Source organism: Cervus canadensis, chromosome X (genome assembly GCF_019320065.1).
Source record: "Cervus canadensis isolate Bull #8, Minnesota chromosome X, ASM1932006v1, whole genome shotgun sequence".
Classification (NCBI taxonomy): domain Eukaryota; kingdom Metazoa; phylum Chordata; class Mammalia; order Artiodactyla; family Cervidae; genus Cervus; species Cervus canadensis.
The window spans coordinates 53,040,395-53,064,500 of NC_057419.1; the positions used below are offsets into that span (position 1 = coordinate 53,040,395).

At 41.8% G+C, this 24,106-nt stretch overlaps 1 protein-coding gene and 1 long non-coding RNA gene across 4 annotated transcripts; both read left to right on the forward strand.

Moving 5' to 3' along the window:
• Positions 1-5,031: 5,031 nt before the first annotated feature.
• Positions 5,032-10,978, forward strand: LOC122435982 (X antigen family member 5-like). 3 transcript variants are annotated; one of them, XR_006267759.1, is made up of 6 exons: positions 5,334-5,348; positions 5,515-5,724; positions 6,631-6,710; positions 7,186-7,324; positions 7,730-7,855; positions 10,866-10,978. XR_006267759.1 is itself a non-coding variant. In XM_043460093.1 (5 exons), exons 2-5 carry the CDS (start codon positions 6,639-6,641, stop codon positions 10,886-10,888), a joined length of 360 nt encoding a protein of 119 aa, XP_043316028.1. In that variant the 5' UTR covers positions 5,032-5,724; positions 6,631-6,638; the 3' UTR covers positions 10,889-10,978. The 3 variants fall into 3 exon arrangements, 1 of the variants encoding a protein (XP_043316028.1); XM_043460093.1 differs by having other exon boundaries at positions 5,032-5,724; XR_006267758.1 differs by lacking the exons at positions 5,334-5,348; positions 5,515-5,724; positions 6,631-6,710 and adding an exon at positions 6,902-7,051.
• A 9,907-nt stretch (positions 10,979-20,885) lies between these two features.
• On the forward strand, positions 20,886-23,002 carry LOC122435011. Its single transcript, XR_006267540.1, has 2 exons — positions 20,886-22,039; positions 22,831-23,002. It is a non-coding gene; the product is annotated as an uncharacterized LOC122435011 (long non-coding RNA).
• The last annotated feature ends 1,104 nt before the right edge of the window (positions 23,003-24,106 follow it).

The following is a 24,106-nucleotide window of genomic DNA, read 5'->3' on the forward strand; positions in this document are numbered from 1 at the left end:
CTAAAGAGAAATGTATTTTAGGCAGAAAGACAGCATGAGTAAAAATATGGAAGTAGGAAACACTGCAAAATGAGGGAGGTAGGGATATTGTAAGCAGTTTGGCATGGTTGAATAATAAAGTGAGAGTCAGAAGAGGGAGAGACAAAGCTGGAGAGCAAGGCAGGGGCCAATTTGTGGAGCACCTAGAATACCATGTTAAGAAGATGGTAATCTGTGTTCCTTATATTCCTTTTCTACAGCTCAGCAAAGTTTTTCATTGTTTCTCTTTGTTATCAGTTTTCCAGTAACGTGTACCAACAAAGAGTATCAAAGTAGAAAGCTTTCTAGGCTTGGAGTCTAGTCAATCTCAGGATCCACTTTGCATTCTGAATCACCAGAGGAGCCTCTTTGTGATGTCCTATTTGTTGGGTGTTCTATGGGAGGTAATCATTATCTTCCATTCCATGATTAAGAGATATATTAAGACACTAACCAGAATGTTCCTTCCTTATGACAAAAGTGTCTTTGGTCTTCCAAGCCCAGGGCAATAATTTCAGTGATGATTGAGCATCAACTATATTCATGCCCTGTGCTAGACACTGGGGAACATATTGAAGAATCAGGCATTGTTCCTGCCCTCAAAGAATATCCAGCCCAAAGGAGGAAACAATTACAATAAAATATCATCAGGGCCACAGTGGAGTAATATAAAGGGAGCAGTGGGAACATCAAGAGAGAATACCTTGATCAAGGAAGATTTCTTCTACTAGTGTGACCTTTGAATTGACTTGAAGTGGTAGTAGAGGTTTGCCAGATGCACAAGGATAAAGTGAGGGTATTCCTGGCAGGAAAAAAGTTTGTGAAAAGGCCTAAAGGTACAAGAGAACAGATTGTGCTTAGGGTGACCGCCCATAATTTGGTACTTCTGGAGGTCTAAGTGTGTGTTGTGCAGGGAGATTGGCAGAGAGTTTTGGGTGGCAGGGGGGAGAGCACTATGTATTCAGGAGCCACAAAAGAAGGATCTTAGTCAAGGGACTTAGATTTTATTCTGTAAACAATGGAGAGTCATTGAAAAAAAATGAACAGAGGTGTTATATACAGTTTGTGTTTTAGAAAGAGTATCCTGGTTACAAAGTCCTGCAAAGCATAGAATGAATTCAAGGCATCTGGGCAGAACTGCATCAGGGAGTCCAGTTAGGAATCTATTCTAATGGTCTAGGTATAAGATGATGATGGAGTGCCAGTGGACATGGAGAGAAGTAGATGGATATGATAACTATTTTAGGACTATAAATGACAGATCTTGATGGTTGAGTGGATGTCAGTGGTTGGGAAGAAAAAGGGAGAAGTATGCTATCCAGGTTTCTGAAGTTTAATTGAAACCAGTGAAAGAAAACACTGAAAATTCCCCCAATATTAGAACATCAGATAATTGTCAGATTCCTGACAGTTGTTCCAGAATTTAGGAATCCCTTTCTTTAGCAATTTGAGTTGCCAGACTCTGAGAGAAAGGAGCCAGGCATTCCCAAATTTGAACATGAGTCCTTATGTGTGACTTTGTTCATATATCTATATAAGTGAAAGGGTGGATGTATACACATCTAAGCACACATACACATGCCTGGGACTACTTTTCCAAAGAAAATATTTAGATAAAGTCATATTTTTTCTGAAGTCCACCTGAAACTCATGGACAAAGGCAACTGGTTATTCTTTCCTCTTTGTGCTAGGTCATTCTAGATTTAAGTTAAAGCAAAACAGTTTCCTCTGTAGCCAGTATTTAATAGATAGCATTCATTTCTACTTGCTTTAGAGTAAAAATAATCTATCAAGGAAAAGAAGGATATCTATATCTATATTTTGACTCTTTAACTATATGTATACTTCCCCAGAACTTCATTAAGACCATAGTGGGGGTTTTGTTTTGCCCAAATGCCCATTGTGTTGGTCTACCTTCTCTGCTACTATAAGAGGGTAAAATGATGGAAACTATTCAAAAGTAAAAGGGCTGGAATTTGTGTATATGTGTATGTGTGACTTTTTTCTTTCCAATGTCTGAAGTAATTAAGATAAATGCTTGATATGCACCAAAATTTTGTTTTATTGATGACTAAGGAGTAATGAATGGCTTACAGAAAACAGCATTTGAGAACTAGAACCAAATGGATAACAAACAGCTCAAAGCATGTCTTGGACCCTGCCCAAGCTGGGTACCAAGAAGAGGCCATCTTCAAGCCCACATTTTGGATCTGAGCAGTTCATCTGATTTTCATATCCTTGATATGGAGTCAATCCCTGGCTAAAACATCTGTAGAGCAACAGTAAACATCTATCATAGCTCAGCTGAACCTGTACTAGATGACTGATTTCCCCAAGGGCAAATTGAAGGTTTCCAGTTGGGCTGACATTACTGTGAGCTTAGAATACAAACAAACCAACTCCTGCTCCAACAAGCCTTCCCAGAGAACACCAACCACAGCAGATGGCAGCCTGGTATACACACACACACACACACACACACACACACACACACACACAAACTGTCTAGATTTGTCAGCTCAAGAAGGAAGAAATTCTAAATCTATAGTCTCAAACAGAACACGAAGTCAAGATACTGAGATTCCATGACACAATTGGTATGTTTCTAAATGGGTAAAAGCATGGGTTGAACCAAATGGCAATAGAAGGAAGGATTTTTTTAATAAAGTTACCCAAGGAGAAATTGAAATATATTTCTCCAGCAGCATGTACTCACCAGCATTTATTTAACAAAAGTAGTGACTTAGCTACAGTATTCTGTATGCTAATATTATAATAGCTTAAAACAGGCCTCTATCATAATGTGTTTCCCTAGCTGTAGGCAAAATTCCCCAGGAATCAAACTCTTTTTGTCCTTTGTTGCAACCCTCACATCCCACTCCTCTCCCCCCGCTCCACATAACATACACACTATTAGATGTATACTGGAGGGAGGATCTTGCTATCATTTTCATGTAGTCTGTATATAAATAATACCAGCCACATTAGACTTTTTCCCCCTCTCCAATAATAATTATCATTGCCATAGATCTCTCCTCTGTGTTGTTGTTGTTGTTCAGTTGCTAAGTCAAGTCCAACTCTTTGAAATCCCATAGACTGTAGCACTCCAGGCTCCTCTGTGCTCTACTGTCTCCCAGAGTTTGCTCAAATTCATGTCTGTTGAGTCCATAATGCTATCTAACCATCTCATCCTCTGCAGCCCCTTCTCCTTCTGCCTTCAGTCTTTCCCAGCATCAGGGTTTTTTTTTTTATTTTTCCATTTATTTTTATTAGTTGGAGGCTAATTACTTCACAATCACTCTCCTCTTTCACCATCATCAAAAAGGTTCTTTAGTCGCTCTTCACTTTCTGCCATTAGAGTGGTATCATTCTGTGTATCTGAGCTTGTTGCTATTTCTCCCAGCAATCTTGATTCCAGCTTGTGAGTCATCCAGTGCAGCATTTCGCATGATGTACTCTGCGTATAAGTTAAATAAGCAGCATGACAATATACACCCTTGTCGTACTCCTTCCCCAATTATGAAGCAGTCATTTGTTCCAACTCTGCTTCTAAGAGTTGCTTCTTGACCTGCATACAGGTTTCTCAGGAGACGGGTCGAGTAGTCTGGTACTGCTCTCTGTTTAAGAATTTTCTGTACTTTGTTGTGATCCACGCAGTCAGAGATCTTAGCATAGTCAATGACACAGAATTAGATGTTTTTGTGGAATTCCCTTGCTTTCCCCATGATCTGACGGATGTTGGCAATTTGATCTTTGGTGGTTTTGCCTTCTTGAAACCTAAGTTGTGTATCTGAAAGTGAAGCCTAGCTGGAAGGAGTTTACTAACCAGGAGGCTTCAGAAATTGGGGACAATCTAAATGGAGAAGCTTAGGAATTGGATGGTGTGAAGGAAGCCTGATAAGAGAGACAAGAAAAGGAAGCTCTCCTTTCGATGTTGGTAGCAAAGTGGGCAGAGACTAGACCATGCCTCCAAGTCCTTGTATCGGAGAGTAGCCTTTATCTCGAAAGTGATAGTTCTGCAACTGTAAGAGGGAGGGAGAGGGTGGGAAGAGGGAGACAGACACCCTGAGTGAATATGAGAGACCCGTTAGAAGGGGGTTGACAATTAAATGGAGGGAGGCCTTGGACTAGAGCAGATGTGGTGGACATGGGAAAACGTAGACGCATTAGACATTTACGAAGTAAAAGGGACAGAACTCAGCAAGAATCTGGACTTGAGGTGAAGGAGAGGGAATTGTAAACAAGGTTTAGACCAAGTTTCTGTGTCCTGTCATAAGAGTACAAAGGTGTCATGGGGAATCCTGGAAGTTGGCCAGGTCTGGGAAGAATTCCAAAATACGATTTTTATGTTTTTGAGCTCATGGTCTAGATGGATACAATAACCAATACTGAAATACTTAAAATTTCCTTTTCCTTTAAAAAAAGTATTGAGGTATAATTTATATACAATAAAAGCCAACACTTTAACGGATTACCATTTGTAGATTTTTAACAAATGTATACCGTGGTGTAAATGGTACCGCAATAAAAATGTAGAAAATGACTCATCGTTCAAAAATGCTCCCTTGGGCTATTTGCCATCAGACTCCTTCCTCCACTCCTATACCCTGGCAACCACAGATACATTTCTGTGCCAACAGTTGTGCTGTTTCCAGAAATCCATCGACATTAAATCATATAACCTGTAGCCTTCTGTATCTGGTTCTCTCATTTGCACAGTTAAGATGCATCCTTGCTCTTACATGCATTAGTAGTTACATTTTTTTTTTATTACGGTGTAGTATTCCTTTGTACACTTTGTATACTCTTTTGTTTTTCTTTCACCTGTATACCAGTTGTTGAATAACTGAGTTGTTTCTATGTTTGGCTGTTAGGAATACATGTGTGGAATATTTGAGTAAAGGTCCTTGTGTGAGCATGTTTTCCTTTCTCTTGGGTAAAACCGGGTAAAATTAAACCTCCTAGTAAGTACGAAAATTTCTGCTGTACTAGAATAAGAAGAATGCGCTACTGGAGAAGAGTGAAGAAATAGCTACAGAAGGAATGAAAAGGCTAAGCCAAAGTGGAAACAACACCCAGCTGTGGATGTGTCTGGAGGTGAAAGTAAAGCCCGATGCTAAAAGAACAATATTGTATAGGAACCAGAGGTATATTCAGAGAAATCAGTTACCAGTTCAGAGATTTAAATGCACAGTGCTCCAAGCAAAAAAAGGAAACAGGGGTATCTATTTATGTATTTGTTCCATGGAAGTGAGTAAAGCCATTGCAAGCATGCTGGAAAACCCAGAAGCAGAGAAGGAAATGGTTCATCAAAGCCTGTATAAAAATAGGTATTAAAAACCGTAATGTCTAGTTCTGTCATGAGGGTCTTTCTGAGACACATGCTCCCCTAAGGGTAACCTGGGGCTTCCTATCACCACAGTTTGTGGATGCATAAGAAAGACTGCACTGGAAGGAAAAAAATACAGTATTCAAGCCTCCTTGCTCATCCTGCAGAGACCCTGCGGTTCCAGGACTACCTCAGTGGCGGGAAAACCTCAACCAGCACAGCTCACGCCCAACTCAGGGAGCATGCGCAGTGTACTCCTTCGTGCGCATGCGCCTCGGTGCACGTCCGCCTTCCTGAGCGTTCTGTGAGGAGCGTTGGGCCTGAGACGGGTGTGTTTATTCAATCCCGGTCCTTTCTGACCACTTGAGCCTCACCAGGTAGGTCCACAGATCTGTCCTGTCTGGAGTTTAAGTGTGTGCACGTGTGAGGGGGAGCCAGCGAGTTTCGGGCGGGTCGGGCAGTGCGATCTGGGGCCTTTGAGGAAGAAGGCCCTCGAGGTCGTCATCTTTCTCCTGACAAGTGTCGCGACGCCATAGTTCTTGCCCTGGTGTTGGGAGAGCAAGGGCGGTGGGCAGAGGAGGGCAGGGGGTCGGATGATGGTGGGGGGAGACTTGGGGGTGCTATTTGAGATATCTGGTTCACTGGGGCCCTGGAACTGATGACAGGGCACAGAATCTGGAGCCGGCAGTGGGACCTGGGCAGGGGCCGGGGTGGGCGATTAAGGAGAGACCTGGAAACTGGACCGCGCTGGGGTTGTGACTGTATCGCGGGTTTTGTGGTAAGGTGCCAAGAGAGAAGTGGACCGGCTGCTCTGCATGCAGACTCACCTCAGCCACGGACACTGAGAAACTCCCCATAGTCAGGCTGTAAGACTGAGCCTTTCTTCGTGTTCCAACTGAATTCCAGGAGAGTTGGGGAAAATAGGTCTGGTGAATAGGAGTGTGAGAAGAGCAATAGCCCTGAATTTTTAAATTCCTAGCAGTATTTCACTAAGTATCTTCATGATGGAGAATTCTGTTGTGAAATCACACTGCCTCACAAAAATTCAGCCTTCCTGTGTACCTTAAGGTGATTTCTCTGCCGGCTTAGCAGAGACACAAATGGCTTTGCAAGCAACTGTATTTGGTTTAATTGGAATGCATGTACACTCATACTTAACCAGAGTTTTCTTTTAAAAGTATTTTCACATTAAAAAAAATAATAATCAACATATGGTCATAAAAGTGATCAAATGTAGCTGTGCTCTTAAATACAATATCTAAGTCACAATATTCTACTTTCAGGGAGAAATATGAATGGGCAAGGGGCATCAACACTGGGACCTGTAGATCCAGATTGCTCCCGGCTGGATGAACGTGTGGTTGTGAGTATCTTACCATTTGATGTTTTCTATTCGCACAAGTTTATTTTTGAGAAAATGATGTCAAGTAGTACAGAGGCAGTGATACAGGTCTTCCATGCTGATAAAGGGTGACAGTTTGTCTTAGGAAGGAACACTGATCCAGATGCATTACAGTCTGGCATTGCCTGGATGAGTATACTGTTAAATCCCCTGGAAATGTGCCCAGTGACTCCCTCCTCCTGCTTATTAACAACAGATTGCATACTTCCATCCCAGCATAGATTGAAATAGCTTCCAAAGTCTTTCTGGGTAACTCTTATGGGAGCTAACTCTTCTCTGTGGGAAGAGTCACTTTATTAAAAGTAAGTACACAGAATTGTGTTGGAAAAATATTGTTAGGTTTACTTATGATCAGATATATCTGTGTATTATCTATGTTTATGCTATTAGATGTATTAACAACAAAATGTTTTTATTTGCATGCACACTGTCCTAGGACCCTCAGCCCAGTGTTGAGCAACCTCAAGAAGAGGGACCACCAGCTGAGATTCAGGATATCACACCTGAAAAGGAGGAAGTAAGTGGAGAGGATCCAGTGAATCCTGATGAAGAGAAGGAGAAGGATGCCTCTGAAGGTAAAGTATATCTGTGCATCATGCCTTAAGACATAATCAGTCAGAGGAGGAAAGGAAACATTAGAAAAGGACTTCAGACAATTCCTAAAATCCTGAGGAGAGTATAGTTTGCCAGTTAGTGTGGTCGCTCAAATGTTCCCTTGTTTTCAAGACAAAGAGAGAGGGGGCAACTAAGTTGTCTGAGGACAACCCTGGAAAAGGAAAATGGTAATAGCATTCAGAAACTTCTGCTTTCCCTTTTCTCCAGCAAAACATTCCTGGAATAATGCTCCTGAGGTTCTTATTCGTTACATCTTTACCATACTATCCTAAGGCTTTTAATTCATAACACTGAGGGAATTAATATCATCATTCCCTTGTTTATATTGTATGCTTTACAGCGGAATTCATGCATTGTTTTTAAAGATGCTGTCCTGGAAACTGATCTCCGGGAATTGGCTGTGGCAAAGACTGGGGGTCAGGGTGGAGATGGTCCTGATGTCAAGGGGGAGATTGCATCAAATAGAGAGCCTGTTGAAATGCCAGAAGCAGGTATGTCATCCATTCAGAAAGTAATTTATGTGGTTTCTGTTTTTCCAGAATATTATATCTTTAATAATATAGAGGGAACACTACTATTATTTTAATAACAGAGCTCACATATTCTTTGAAAGGTAGTTCAGACCCCAGATGCCTGAGTGTCTGACTTAACAGACTTGCGAATAAAGAAAGTCTGTAACTTTCTTTATTCGGATCAAAGCCATATCGAGTTGAAAATAGGAAACCGTTTTCTTCATTATATAAGTACTTTAAGCAACAGTTAATAATTTTCAGGTTCTTTTATAATTTCTGCTTGTAACAAATATGGAGTGCATTTGTAATAGATATCAGTTTATATGAAATATGCTCAGGCATTCAAGTAGGTTCTAGTACCAGCTTTAACATAATGTGTGTGATTCTGTGAAATCCCTTAACTTCTAAACTCAACTTGACTCATATAAATTGTGAATTCAGAACAGATACACTAAAATGCTCATTTTTCAATGCTAATTTTTGCATTCTCTGATTCTCTTCGATGGAATGCATACAAGAATACTCTGTTTTTCATGATGTATTTATCATAAAATGTCATCTTGAATCTAATTATAACAGGGGAATTGAGATTTCATTTTCTGATGGGGGACACATGTACACCCGTGGCTGATTCATGTCAATGTGTGGCAGAAACCACCACAATATTGTAAAGTAACTAGCCTCCAATTAAAATAAGTAAATTAATTTTTTTAAAAAGAAAATGAGCCAACATTCTGCTTCGTGTTTGTTAAATTCTCTCAAATTCTGAATTCTCTAGCTCTTAAACAAAATAGTTGGATTTTCAGTCCTTTCCCCAGTGAAGCATGAAATGACTGAACAATGAAATGGCAAAAGATAGTCTAGTTTCCTGTTTCTGTGGCTGATCAAGTTGAGAGAGTGCATGTAGTCAGTGATATTCAAGGCAGGTGTGAGTAAGATACATATGCTAAGCACACCACCTGCCCCCACGTTTGGTCTTTATTGGGGGGGAGGGTTGCTTATTTTAGTTGAAGGATCATTGCTTTACAATACTATGATGGTTTTTGCCATACACCCCACTCTCACTCTTAAAGACCTAATAAAAATCTGAGCCTCATGATATAATTGTCTGTAAGCATATCAAGTATGTTATTTTTCCTCTTTGATGCATGAGTTTAAAAAGTTTTGAAGGGCGAAGATTGTAACTCTAGTTCTTCCCGCGTAATCAACTTAGTATGTTTCACATACGTGTTTTCCAAATTGCTGACAATTATTGCATGGTTCTGATTTTAAAGGAAGAACTTCATAGTTAGGGAGGAATTTGCTGTGTATTAGCCTTCTAAATATGTTCACTTTACATTTTTGTTCCATTCCATTAGAACATTTAGACGAAAACACAACTTTCAGACTACTTTCAAGTAACTACACAGCATGATTAAAACGTTCTCATAGAAAAATCTTAGCCCTAAATATGTGTGCTATTTAAAAAGGAAAATACATACATTACAAAGTCCATAAATATAAAATCCTACACCCAACATAAAAGGTAAGAAAAAGAGCAACAGAATAAACCTAAGGGAGAAAGAAAAAGATACTGAATAAAAGACAGGTATGAATTGTTAGGAAGAGGAAAATAAACTCAACTATTAATAAATAAAGGCAATGTGCTAGTTTACATAATTTTTTAACATGTATATGTGTGTATACACACACACACATTTTTTAATATTCTTTTCCGTTGTGATTTGGACATAGTTCCCTGTGCTGTATAGTAGGACCTTGTTGTTTATCCATTCTGAATATAATTGCTTGTATCTGCCAACCCCAAATTGCAAGTCCATTCCTCTCAATTTACATAACTGTGAGGAAAAAGGACAGAGCCCAAGTATACATAATAAGAAATACGAACCCAGACTATAACAGTTAGTATCTTACAGAATTAAAACTGAGTATAATCTGGAACTCAGATATTTTCAGAATATTGATGAAATGGCTAATAGGGTGGGAAAAACAAATATTATTTAACATACCCCACAGTAACTAAATAACTAAACATCACAAATGCCGTGGATGAACTTGAAATTGGTCAGAGTTGTCTCTCAAAAGCAATTATCATTTAGAAACAAACAAAAAATCTGCTTTTCCAGATTTTCTTTCTCTCTTACTTGCTTTTCTCTCTGACTCATACTCCCTCTTGCTCTCCCTTTTCTTTTCTTCTCTCCTTTTTTCCTTTTCCTTTTTTGGTGTGACTGTGAGAAACAGTCCTGTTTCTGCTTCACATGTTGATGTCACCATGTCGCCAGTGATAGTAATGACTAAAAATTAGTGTCAGCATATAATTTACTATACCAACTGGAATGCTTTCCAGGGTGAAAAGAAACATTCCGAATTACATGAGGGCCACAAGTAAAAAGGGGGACAGATGTTTAACCGACTGAAAGCAACCATATCAGGGATAAATTAGAACAAATGAAAATTTCTACACTTTTCCACAGCAGAGAAGAAACAAATGCAATACTGGCCTCTTTATTTACTTCACTTAAGCAGTAAGAGAGATAACAACTGTTTAGCTATCCTATATTCGGACTATTATTTGAAGCCAACACATTTGAATGATACTTTTTTGGGACTTTTTGTTTCATTTTTTGTGTATTTTGTTTTTCTTAGGGTGTTTTTTGTTGTTAGATATTTTACTGAATGTGTACACAGGTTTGCCTTCTACTGAAAACGACCTTCTGATAGGTTTCATTGATTTCATTTGTTCTGAACTCAGTGTCCTTGTTTTCTTGTATAACTAGGAAGAGTAGTGTGTTTTTAAAAATACTGGTAATATGCTTGAAAATTCTATAAAATCTCTAGAGAGGATTAACTGAAGGTAAGCCAAAGGGTCACCCTTAGTGTTCTTGTTTTAGTCTATTTTATAAAACTACAACTGCAGCGAACTGTGTATACCTCTCCTATCATCGAAATAAAGTTCTGCTAAGTAACTTCTTTAATGTTTGTATTATAGGTGAAGGGCAACCATCTGCTTGAAAGAAGATAAACTGAAATGATCTATGCTGTTCTTACATTGTATATTTGACTGTTAAAGTTCTGTCAATAAAGTTTCATTTTCTACTTGCACATTTTTTGTTAAATTTATCCCCGGCTGTTTAATGTTATTGAAAATTCATGGTTTGTGATTTTTATTGTCTAGTTGAGGATATATGTAGAGATAGAATGTTTGTATACAGATTTTCTGTCTAACAAGTCCTCTAAATATGCATATTAATTCCACAAATTTAGATCTAGATTATTTTTGCTTTGCAAAATAGACTATTATATTTGAATATCAACAGTTTCTGCTGGCTTAAACCTTAAACCTTTCCTCATTTTGCAGCATTGAACAAACCTAACCAGAATAGTCTTGACTAAAGCAGGTGATAATTGGCATTTTTCCCGATAGGAAGTGAAAAATCTTCTCCATTTCAACCTGTTTACTTGCTTTTTTTGTAGATATACTTTATCAGAGTAAGTTCCATTCTATTCCTAGTTTGCTGTTTTGAATATAGATTAATTTTCATCAAACACTTATAATGCGTCAATTGTGATGATCATAGAATTGTTTTCCCTCCATTTTCCTATTAATGTGGTGAATTGCAGTGGTAACCTTATACATTTAAACCACCCTTGCACTTCTAGGGTTAACAAAATTTGGTCCTAACATATTCTTTAGGTGTAATCTACATGTTAATACATATACATACATATATATACCCACACATAAAAAAATTCATAAAAGCCTTTGGTCTTCTCTTGAATAAATGGGTTTACAAAATGTGCCACCCAAATCTCATACGATGTCCCTGATGAAATCATTGACAGAGAAACATTTTTTAAAACTTAATATATTTGTATTGTCCTATAGAGAAATGGAATGCCAAAGCCATTGTTTAAGGTTGTAGGGAGACAGGACAAAACTGCTGTCAAATTCCATGGCAAATGCCACAACATATCTTTCACACATTTCTGACTTGCCTTCCAAGTTTTTTTGGGTGCAGGGAGAGAGCAGCCACAAATGTCTTTTCTTCTCCATGACGTCCTCTATTGGCTTGATAGTCACCAGATCTCAGAAGCCCTCCAACTGTGTGTGTGTGTTGTGTGTGTGTGTGTGTGTGTGTGTTAATCACACAGTCGTGTCTGACTCTGTGACCCATGAGCTGTGGCCCACCAGGCTTCTCTGTCCATGGTATTCTCCAGGCAAGAATACTGGAGTGGATTGCCATTCCCTTCTCCAGAGGATCTTCCCAGCCCAGGGATTGAACCCTGGTCTCCTGCAGATTCTTTACCGTTTGAGCTACAGGGAAGTCCTCCAGCTGTCTGATTACCCCCTTATATCCTTATTATTACATAATAACAAAACGCTTAGATCTCTGAGGCCCCATCTGCATCCTCATGCACCAAAAATATATTTTACTGCAACAAAGGACCTATTCAGAATGCACTCTGCTTAAGGAATAACAGTGGATTATTAATAGCGGTTGTTGTGCCCTTACAGAGGTGTGAAACCCCAGGTCCAAAAGGACTGAAAATGGGAGGTTCAAATCTACTATGAGACTTAAGTTAGAGTATCCCTTCTTACCAAAAAGTATGTGAAAAATCCCCTAGATCATGGAGCTGCCTGACAAGATTAGGTCCCAGCTAGAAGAAAAGGGAAAGGAACAAGGGGAACTTTGTGAGACAAAATGACGAGTCTTATCTGCTCTGTCTCCTTATTGGCTATTGAGAGGGTAACAGGCAGGAAGGCCACGGGTCTCCAAATGGAGGAAATAGGCTGCAAGTGTTAGACATTTTTCTCTCTCTTAGGAGGGGCAGAAGGAAACAAACTAGCGATATTTTTTTCCTTCTCTTTACAAATTTGAAAGGTTTCTCTTAAAATACTATGTTGCCATAATGACACCTGGTTTCACCTGAAGTTAACTATTCTCAATCCTTGAGTTAACCAGTACATTTTTCTTATGGAAATGTTTGTCTTAAGCTATGTTAATGTACTATGCATTTACCCCAGACTCTGTCTTCAAGTCGGTTCCGCCTAATGGCTCATAACCTACTTGACAAACCATTATGTTATATTCAGATATTGCCCCCTAATCTATGTAAACAAAACTATTTGTATGGTCACCTGCCCTTCTACAAGATTCAAGTCAATCATTTTATGGCCCGGGGTGAATCGTCTGGTGCCAAGATTATCCCAAAATACGTCTTATGGATGAGGGGCCTGGTGCCATTCTGAGTTTTAAGACATTCCTTTTTCTCATTAACAGACTGCTAGTGACTATATAACACCCAGCTGAAGACTAGCAGGGGGGTACTCTTTCTGCCCCCTTCTGATGCCTATGTCAGAAGCTTTCTCTATCTTCTTAATACTTTAATAAAACTTTATTACACAAAAGCTCTGAGCGATCCAGCCTCGTCGCTGGTCCCAGATTAAATTCTTCTCCTCCGGATGCCAAGAATCCTGGCATCTTTTTGTGGGTCAGCAGCAACTTTTCACTCTGACATGACGTAACTGGGCTTCCCTGGTGGTTCAGATGGTAAAGAATCCGCCTGCAGTGCTGGAAACCTGGGTTCGATCCCTGGGTTGGGAAGATCCCCTGGAGGAGGCCATGGCAACCCACTCCAGTATTCTTGCCTGAAGAATCCCCATGGATAGTAATGCCTGATGGGCTACAGTCCATGGGGTCACAAAGAGTCCGACACAACTGAGTGACTAAGCACAGCATGTGACATAACTAAGAGTATCAATACTGGCTGTGACACATAGTGTGTGAAGGTGAGAAAGGTATTTACATCCTTTGGATCTTTTTCCCCATTTCTAAAATGGAAATTACAATTTTACACTAAATATTTGTTATGAAGAATAAACAAGATAACATATGTGAAGTAGGCATTACATTGCAAATGGATTTGGCTTATTATGCTCCATTTTTTTAAATTTAAACTTTCAAAATTTTTAATTTCACTTACCTTTACAATTACAATTCTCTCACAAGTGATACAGATTTTGAATTTCAAGTGGACTATAAGGCTAATTTTTAAAATGTCAATGTATGGCAAAAACCACTACAATATTGTAAAGTAATTAGCCTCCAACTAATAAAAATAAATGGGAAAAGAAATAAAAAAAATAAAATGATTTGGACTTCAGAAACAAATTTTGTCTAAAAAATATATTGATTCAATAGCAGATTCAATAGCTGGTATCAGACATGGGATCTATTCTAAGGTTGGTTTGTTAATGAGGACTGACAAAGCTACCCTAAGTCATAGTATGTCGTGAAAACTGTGCTCCTTGCTGTGTGATGACAAAGGAAATAAGCCAATATTCTGGTCACGCAACATCACACAACTCAACACCATACTCTGTCACGTAGTCAGGCAGCCAGTCTCTAAGTAACACTGCAGGGGCTACAGGACCACACAGTGTACCAATGAGTTGTTAATTTGTCACCTTCTATGGGCTTGGCCAGTAAGGAGACAATGAACCCGAATGGATTCCGTTTCTAACTTACAGACAGTGCAGAAGCAATATGCCCCTGGTGTCAGTTGCCTTGTCCCTAGTCCCACGGTTTGACACTGAATTGGAAGGCCTCAGTAACAGGCACCGCAGGTGGTGGGTCTCTGCCGGGAAGGAGCCCACAGCTGTGCCCTATGGACTGAGCAGCTCTGTAGTCCACAGGTGTACTCTCAGCTGGGGCTAGGGAGACCATCCTATGTTCAATGGAAACCAGAGGTGGGTGAGTAGCAACTTTGTGTCACCTCCAGCTGGAAAAGGAGGCAGGTGAGAAATGGCCTCATAGCAGCTCTTCATCAAGCTGCTTATCTCCCCTTGCTGCAAGAGCAATCAGTAGGTTCTCTGCCAAGATTCAAGTCAGCCTGCAGTTTAGCCTTGCCTACGTAGCCTAAGTGGGTAGGTGCAAGGTCAACAGGGCACCAAGACAGAGCCACAGCCCTACAGTGTCTGGAACAAGACACAAGGCTTTATGTATGGTGCTACAAATATGACACCTCTATACTGACTCCCACATGGAGGAGATGCTTTTCCTGTCAGTCATTTAAGATATTCCTTCATTTAGTACACACACATTGATTATTAGCATGTTTCAGGGCATATCTGCAATGGTTGAAATAACAAGACCAGTGATGTGAGGTGGATGATGGGAATATCACGCTGGTGGACCACAGACACATAAACAGAAAAGAAGTGCAAAGGAGATACATAGGGAATGGACCTAAGGGGGGGGGCAGAAACAGTGAGTGGGGTGACCAAGAAGCAGGAGGAAAGCTAGAAGATGAGGTTCATTGTAAGAGTGAAAGAGGTTATATATAACACAGTCGTGCTTTGACGCCGGCTGTGGATGAGAGTCACAACCTCCCCTGCATCACTGCCCTTTTTGAGGGTGATGTCTGGGAGTCTACAGATTCTGAAGGGAAAGGGGAAAGAAAATACATAGTGCAGGGGGCACATGCACCCGTCCTCACAGAGATGCAGGTGCAGCTTGTTACAGTAACCAGGTGGGGATGAGCAGAGTTGGATTCGGTGACTCAAGAAGAAATGTGCAAATGAATGTAAAGGGAGAAAACACTTTGAGAGGTGTAAACAGCTCCAACTCCCATTTCTGTAGCAGGGTAGGTGCTCCATTACTGTTGTGAGAAGGCTCCCTGGTCTGAGCTCTGGGAGGGAGTGATGAGCATTCTAAGGACCCATCATCAACCCTAAGCAGGGGGCGCTGAGTGTGTGAAGACATAAGTCTCAGTCTTCACCACTGACAGACACAGAAAGCTTCTTAGCCCCGCTGAGAATGGGGCCGTGGCACCTTAGGGAAGCTCAAAGGGAAGGTGGAGGTGGTGGTGGTTGTTCAGTCACTCAGTCGTGTCCGACTATTTATGACCCCATGGCCTGCAGTGCGCCATGCTCCTCTGTCCTACACTATCTCCCTGAGTTTGATCAAATTAATGTCCATTGTGTTGGCGATGGTATCTAATCATCTCACCCTCTGTCGCCCTCTTCTCCTGCCTTCGATCTTTTTGCATCAGGGTCTTTTCCAATGAGTCAGCTATTCGCATCAGGTGGCCAAAGTATTGCAACTTCAGCATCAGTCCTTCCAGTGAATATTCTATTGTTCATTTCCTTTAGGATTGGCGGGTTTGTTCTCCTTGCTGTCCAAGGGATTCGCAAGGCTCATCTCTAGCACCACAATTCGAAAGCATCAATTCTTTGGCACTCAGCCTTCTTCATGATCCAACTCACACATCTGTACATCACTACTGGAAAAATCGTAGTTTTGACCCTACAGACCTTTGTCAGCAAAGTGATGTCTCTGCTTTTTAATATGCTGTCTAGGTTTGTCATCAGCTTCCCCAGGGGCTCAGCAGTAAAGAATCTGTAATGCAGCACACTTAGGAGAAATGGATTCAATCCCTGGGTCAGGAAGATCCCCTGGAGGAGGGCATGGAAACGCACTCCAGTATTCTCGTCTGAAGAATCCCCTGGACAGAAGAGCCTGGCAGGCCTCGGTCCATGGGGTCATAAAGAATCGGACACTACTGAAGGGCCTGAGAATGTCTGCAAGCTAGGTTTGTCATAGCTTTCCTTCCAAGGAGCAAGTGTCTTTTGATTTCATGGCTGAAATCACCATTTGCAGTGATTTTGGAGCCCAAGAATATGACACCTGTCACTGCTTCCACTTCAGTTCAGTTCAGTCCCTCAGCCGTGTCCGACTCTTTGCGACCCCATGAACCGCAGCACACCAGGCCTCCCTGTCCATCACCAACTCCCAGACTTCACCCAAACTCATGTCCATTGAGTCGGTGATGCCATCCAACCACCTCATCCTCTGTCGTTGCCTTCTTCTCCTGCTCTCAATCTTTCCCAGCATCAGGGTCTTTTCAGATGAGTCAGCTCTTTGCATCAGGTGGCCAAAGTATTGGAGTTTCAGCTTCAACATCAGCCCTTCCAATGAACACCCGGGACTGATCTCCTTTAGGATGGACTGCTTCCACTTCCCCTCCTTTTGTTTGCCATGAAGTGATAGGACCAGATGCCATGATCTTAGTTTTTTAATAGTTGAGTTTTAAGCCAGCTTTTTCACTCTCCTCTTTCACCATCATCAAAAGGTTCTTTAGTCGCTCTTCACTCTCTGCCATTAGAGTGGTATCATCTGTGTATCTGAGCTTGTTGATATTTCTCCCAGTAATCTTGATTCCAGCTTGTGAGTCATCCAGTGGGGCATTTCGCATGATGTACTCTGCATATAAGTTAAATAAGCAGCACGACAATATACACCCTTGTCGTACTCCTTCCCCAATTATGAAGCAGTCATTTGGTCCAACTCTTGTTCTAACAGTTGCTTCTTGACCCGCATACAGGTTTCTCAAGAGACGGGTCAAGTAGTCTGGTATTGCCCTCTGTTTAAGAATTTTCTGTAGTTCGTTGTAATCCATGCAGAGGTCTTAGCATAGTCAATGACACAGAATTAGATGTTTTTCTGGAATTCCCTTGCTTTCCCCATGATCTGACGGATATTGGCAATTTGATCTTTGGTGGTTTTGCCTTCTTGAAACCTAAGTTGTGTATCTGGAAGTGAAGCCTAGCTTGAAGGAGTTTACTAACCAGGAGGCTTCAGAAATTGGGGACAATCTAAGTGGTGAAGCTTAGGGAATTGGATGGTGTGAAGGAAGCCTGATAAGAGAGACAAGAAAAGGAAGCTCTCCTTTCGATGTTGGTAGCAAATTGGGCAGAGACTAGACCACGCCTTCAAGTCCTTGTATAGGAGAGTAGCCTTTATCTAGAAAGGCATAGACAGTTCTGCAACTGTAAGAGAGGGAGGGAGAGGGTGGGAAGAGGGAGACAGATACCCTGAGTGGATATGAGAGACCCGTTAGAAGGGGGTTGACAATTAAATGGAGGGAGGCCTTGGACTAGAGCAGATGTGGTGGACATGGGAAAACGTAGACGCATTAGACATTTACGAAGTAAAAGGGACAGAACTCAGCAAGAATCTGGACTTGAGGTGAAGGAGAGGGAATTGTAAACAAGGTTTAGACCAAGTTTCTGTGTCCTGTCATAAGAGTACAAAGGTGTCATGGGGAATCCTGGAAGTTGGCCAGGTCTGGGAAGAATTCCAAAATACGATTTTTATGTTTTTGAGCTCATGGTCTAGATGGATACAATAACCAATATTGAAATACTTAAAATTTCCTTTTCCTTTAAAAAAAGTATTGAGGTATAATTTATATACAATAAAAGCCAACACTTTAACATTTTACTGTTTGTAGATTTTTGACAAATGTATACTGTGGTGTAAATGGTACCACAATAAAAATGTAGAAAATGTCTCATTGTTCAAAAATGCTCCCTTGGGCTATTTGCCATCAGACTCCTTCCTCCACTCCTATTCCGTGGCAACCACATATACATTTCTGTGCCAACAGTTGTGCCATTTCCAGAAATCCGTCGACATTAAATCATATAATATGTAGCCTTCTGTATCTGGTTTCTCTCATTTGCACAGTTGAGATGCATCCTTGCTCTTACATGCGTTAGTAGGTACTTTTTTTATTACCGTGTAGTATTCCTTTGTACAGGTATACTCTTTTGTTTTTCTTTCATTTGTATACCAGTTGTTGAATAACTGGGTTGTTTCTACATTTGGCTGTTAGGAATACATGTGTGGAATATTTGAGTGCAGGCCACTGTGTGGGCATGTTTTCATTTCTCTTGGGTAAAATTGTTAGGAGTAGAATTGCTGGGTCATATAAGGCTTCCCAGGTGTCCCTAGTGATAAAGAACCCATCTGCCAATGCAGGAGACTCAGGTTCGATCCCTCAGTCTGGAAGATCCCCTGGAGTAGGAAACAACAACCCGCTCCAGTATTCTTGCCTGGAAAATTCCATGAAGAGGGGTCCTGGCGAGTTACAGTCCATGGGGCCCCAGAGAGTTGAACACAACTGAGTGACTGAACACACACACACATACATGGTAATTTATGTATCTTAGAGTCTAAACTGTGTCCTCTTTAGACAACAAACAGTTGGATTTTTTTTTTAAACTGGTCTCTCAACATCTGCCTTCTGGTTGGACTGTTTTATCTATTCACATTTAATGTTGATACAGACTTACATCTGCCAATATATATTTCTGTCTCATGTCGTTTTGTTCTATGGTCCTCATTTTACTGCTTTGTTTTGCATTCAATGGATATTTTCTAATGCAGCATTTTAAACTCTTTACTGATTTTTCCACCACTTCAAAGTTATTTCCTTAGCTGTCTGCCACCGTAAACATCTTACTTTATCACAGTCAGCTTGAAATTTACACAAATTCTAATGAGATACAGAAACACTACTCCTAGATCGCTCTATTCTGGTTTCCCTCTTTTCCTCATATTCTCACATATATAATAAATCTATAAAGGGTAAGCCCATTAATACACTCTTATTGTTATTATATATGACATTATGTGATGAAAAGCTGACATACGGCAGTATATCAGTTATCTATTTATAGCTTCTGTTATATTCACCTTCTTTGTCATGATTTCTGATTCTTTGCATATGTTCCTGTGGATCTGACCCCATCCGGAATTGTTTCCTTACCTAATACAGCTTTGCTCCCAACCATCTCCTTTGTGTTGTTACAGTGAGTATATTACATTCCATGTGTTATTGGCCCAACAATAATGGGCTTCTCTGGTGGCGCAAACAGTAAACAATCTGCCTGCAATGCAGGAGGCCCGGGTTCAATCCCTCGAAGAGCACCTGGAGAAGGGAATAGCTAACAACTCCAGTATTCTTGCCTGAAGAATCCCATGGATAGAGGAGCCTGGCAGGCTACAATAATGGGCTTGCTGAGAGTCAGACACAACTGAGCAACTACCACTTTCCAAGAATAATTTATGTGATAATTTTTTAGACAGTTTCTTTTTAAATACAGGAAGAAAGGAGTGAAATATGTATTCATAAAGTATTTTTTTCATATAATTACCATTACCTGCGCTCTTTGCTTTTTCACATGGATTCTGATTAACATCTGAATTCACTTATTGCAGCATGAAGAACTTCCTGTAGTTTTTCTTGTAAGACAGTTCTACCAAAAAATTCCCTGAGTTTGTTTTTTTTTCAAATTTATTTTAGGACTGAGGTGCGTTCCCTCCCCTTCATCTTCCTGAGTGTCTGGTAAGGAAGGGGACTTGGAGGCATGACACACCACTGAGTCATTGAAATTGTTCTAAATATGGCTGTGAATAAATATGTCAAAAATCCCTCAGAAGGGAATTTACCTCAGAAGGGAATTTTTAATTACAAATTTTTTAAAAATTTCATTAGTAGCAAACATAGCTCTTCAGTTGAGGATTCTATTTAAAACCAGGACAGGTGAAGCATCATGTGATTCTGCTCCTCAATCTTAACTGTGCATCAAATCTCCCCTGGAGAGGCTTTAGAAGAGCTGATGCTGGCAGCACATCCCAGGAGAGTCTGATGTAGTAGGGTTGGTGTGTGGCCCTGGCATGAGCATTATCTGAAAAAGTTCTCTTACGAAAGCCGAGCTTGCAGCTGTGGAAACAGAACCCATTCTTACTGGAAGAAATTGAACATCGAAAACTTGCAACTCTCTACAAGCAAAGCAGGCTTTCATCATGGCCCGCTATGCTTGACAGGCACCTTAGGCTTAGGAAAGGGACAACTTGCCCAAATAAATACTTGTTTGAAAACTGACCTTGTGCTTGCTTTCCTGCATGTTCCTGAATCCAAAGTTTTACAGTTAAAACCCTGCTGTTGTTAGTGAAACTCAGTATGTTTTAGTTCTTGTCAGGATCCCTTGTGCCTAGTTAGTTGAATACATTTCTAAAACACTGTGGAGATTACTGCATTGGACAGATCAAAAGAGTGCTTCAAAAAAAGATTAAAGATGGCTGAGATTTGTAGCTATTAATGTTGATGTGGAAGGATCGGGTGTCAGCATATCTCCTGTTTATTGGGAAAAATAGAGTTAAGCAATCACTTGTTTGATGCACACCCTTTAAGACCCACCTCTCGAAACGTTCTACTTTAGGAATCTCTTCTGGATATTCTTTGGCATGTTCCCCAATGATGGGCTTATACTGCTGTGTCCTGACTCACCGTCCTGTTAAAGACAAGGCTTTCATCCTCTCAGATGAATTACAGTGGCCAGGTTCTCTCAGAGATCCAAAGGAGGGTGATGGCCTGTGCTCAGGACACCTTCAGAGCGTGTCTGTAGGAACAGGGCCTCTGAGAGGAACGGATCCCCACCTGTGGCAACAGGAATATCTCGGGTCAGCCTTTTCCAGAGCAGCTCCAGGGGAGTCATGGCTCGGTGAAGATCACACCCAGCAGCATGTCCGGGATTGTGGTTGAAGGAACTGGGTGGATGGCCGTGCCCATCCATGAGACACCCCAGGGAACATGGGCCTGGGGCTACTAGCAGGTCTGCACGGCTTATGGGACATCTGAGTGCAGACAGCCCATACATCTCAGCCTGTGGTAGAAGTGGGGCCCCATTGGGACGTCTTAGGTAGATATGGTGATAGGAAAAGCCATCAGCATAGAGGGATACTAATGAAAACAAGTCAGATGGGTAAAAGCTCTGGGAGGTGATGTGGTCACCCAAGAGTTATGTGTAGAATGGAAGAGCACAGGGCAGAGGTGGGAAACCAGAGGAAAGCAAAACCAAGATTTAGGAGGGGATCAAAGTAAATGGACAGACAGGGAGTCTTAAAAGAAATGGACTAAGAGGGAGGAGGAAAGCCAGCATGCACTTCTGTCAGAGACTCTGACCAAGGAAAATGTTTTTGAAGACGGAATGTGTCTGTGGCCAGTACACCACCGGGTACTACGGTTTGGCCCATGGATCTCTTGGGATACGTTAGCAAGGGGATGTTGTGTGGATGGGCACTCAGAGGAGGAATCAAGAGGTAACCGGATGAGGATGCTCCTGGAGTCTACTTTCAAGAAGCATGGCTTGAAAGGAATCAAACTGCAGCATATTGGAAGTAGAGGTCTGTGTGCTTGCAGGGTATGCTATTTTCTGTTCTCCAAACCAAAGAGACCAGGATGCCAGTTCCAAAAGAATCATCAGGACTGTTGACTAGAAGACAGAATGGAGAATTGGAATGATCTTCACAGGTGAGTATTCACTTTGAGGTCAAGGGAGAGTGGTGGTTTCAAAGCAGCGTTGGAGTTCCAGGAAGACCTTCCTCTCCCTCTGGGCCCCACTCTGCCTCTGGGACCCATGGTCACAGGAAGAGCCAGGGTGGGGGGGGGGCATGGGTTGCTAGGATCACAGTCTCAATGTATGCTCCTCAGACTCCATGGACACTTTAGTGTATTTGTTCTCCCTGGCTGATCTGATCTTCCTCATAAGTGTTCACCCTTCATACTGGTTAGTAACCAGAAAACTCCTACTGAAGTTCTTCTAACTTCTAAAGTGTGGTTGCATGCAACCAACTGAATATCCATAGATACAAATGTTCAGTCTATTCTGGTGAAAATGCTCTCTACTTCTTTCAGCCATGGAGCAGGGGTATGTGTCACTTACAAGGCTTGTGGTAATATGGGAAGGGTCGTCTATAATACAGCATACCTTTGTTCCTCACAGTGGCCTCAGCGGTCCCTGAGGGAAAGATGACTGTCCTCTCCTGGCTCCAGCTGTTGATGCTGACCTGCACCACCCATGGGTGGGGGTGGTGAAACTTGCATTTCTGTCTCCCTCCTCTTGCTGTGGATCCAGTGCTCCCTGGCTGACTGAGCCTCAGCCACTCTGCAGGCATCTTCAGACCCCTCTGAATCTGGGTCTCATCGTCCAGCCCATCCCTGGGCAGGGATGTCCACTCCTCAGCCTCAGCTGCAAGGTCTCCTAGCCCATTGCCTGCTTAGGATTTGTCTGCATTCGGTCCCTTTCCACATTTCTCCCTCAGGTGATGCAGAGCCCTGCCTTGGATCTCACCTGCAGCAAAACAGGCACCAAGATCTGCTCCAGAAAAAGAAATTCCTAAACGACAGCCACCCATCTGCCCAAAGACTCCGTTCGGTCATTGCGCAGTGTGCCCCCTGTGAGTCCCAAGTGTGAATGGGGAGGAATCTTCCTTTCCCTGGTCTTCCTCTTCATTTCTTGTCACACCTCCCTGTCTGAGCCCTCTCACCTCTGCCTGCCACTGCCTCTGTGGGCCGTTTCCCCCGCTGTGACTGGGATGCTGTTTTCTTTGTTTGTCTTTCATTTGACCCAAGACTTCCCATACAATATCCTGGTCAAAGGGGGCATAGGGTAGAATGTGTCCCTTGTCAAGTACAGTTAGGATACTTTGGTGTCACATAAGCCCCAAGCCCCTGAAATATAAAAACAGAGGGATAAAAAACACAAGAATCAAATATGCCAAAGATGCCTGAGATGTTGGCCAAGATGAGCACTGAAGAGTGTCTGCGGGATCAGGAAGAATGGATTTTAATGATGGGCTTGACAATGCCAGTTACAGTGGAATGACTGGGATAAAAGCTTCATGGAAGGGGGCTGAGTAGAGAATATCTCAGCAGAATTTGAAGCAGTTTTGTTTTGAAGGGCAACAGGTGAAGTGCCAGTAGCTACAGAAGAGGGTGGTAGAAGAGGATGGGTTTCCCTCTTTTTTGTGGAATGCTGCGATGTAGAGGGAGCAGGTGCTGGTTCAGGCGAGAGGGGGTGATAACTGCAGGTTGGAAGTCCCTGGGAAGGTGCAAGGGATGGGATCCCGGGCAGAGGTGAGGGGCTGGGTGCAGTCAGGAGCACTAGGGCAGATGGGCAGCAGACTGCCAGGGCAGAAACATGCACTTTGGGATTGGGAGACTTTAGAAGTCCCACGGAGTTGCTTCTTCTCGACGAATTGTTGGCGGCTTGGGCTGGTGGTCATTATGATGAAGGTTACTACTGTGTAGTGTAGTAGTGTAGGTAGGTGAGAGTGAAAACGAACAGCTGGCCACGGGTTTAAGATAAAAAACTTATGTAAAGTTGTAAAGTTTGCTCCTCAACGCTCATGTGCTCAGACACAGGCAGGGAGTGAATAGTCAGGAGTCTGCAAGGAGCCAATCCGATCGGGGAGGGGCCTGGCGGAAGGTATGGAAGGTCATGTGGTAGTAGAGGTGAGCGTTTCCAGGATGTTCTGTTATCCGTGCACTGGCCCTAGAGCTAGGGAGCTGGAGGACAGGACAGCGTGTTGAGGGTGA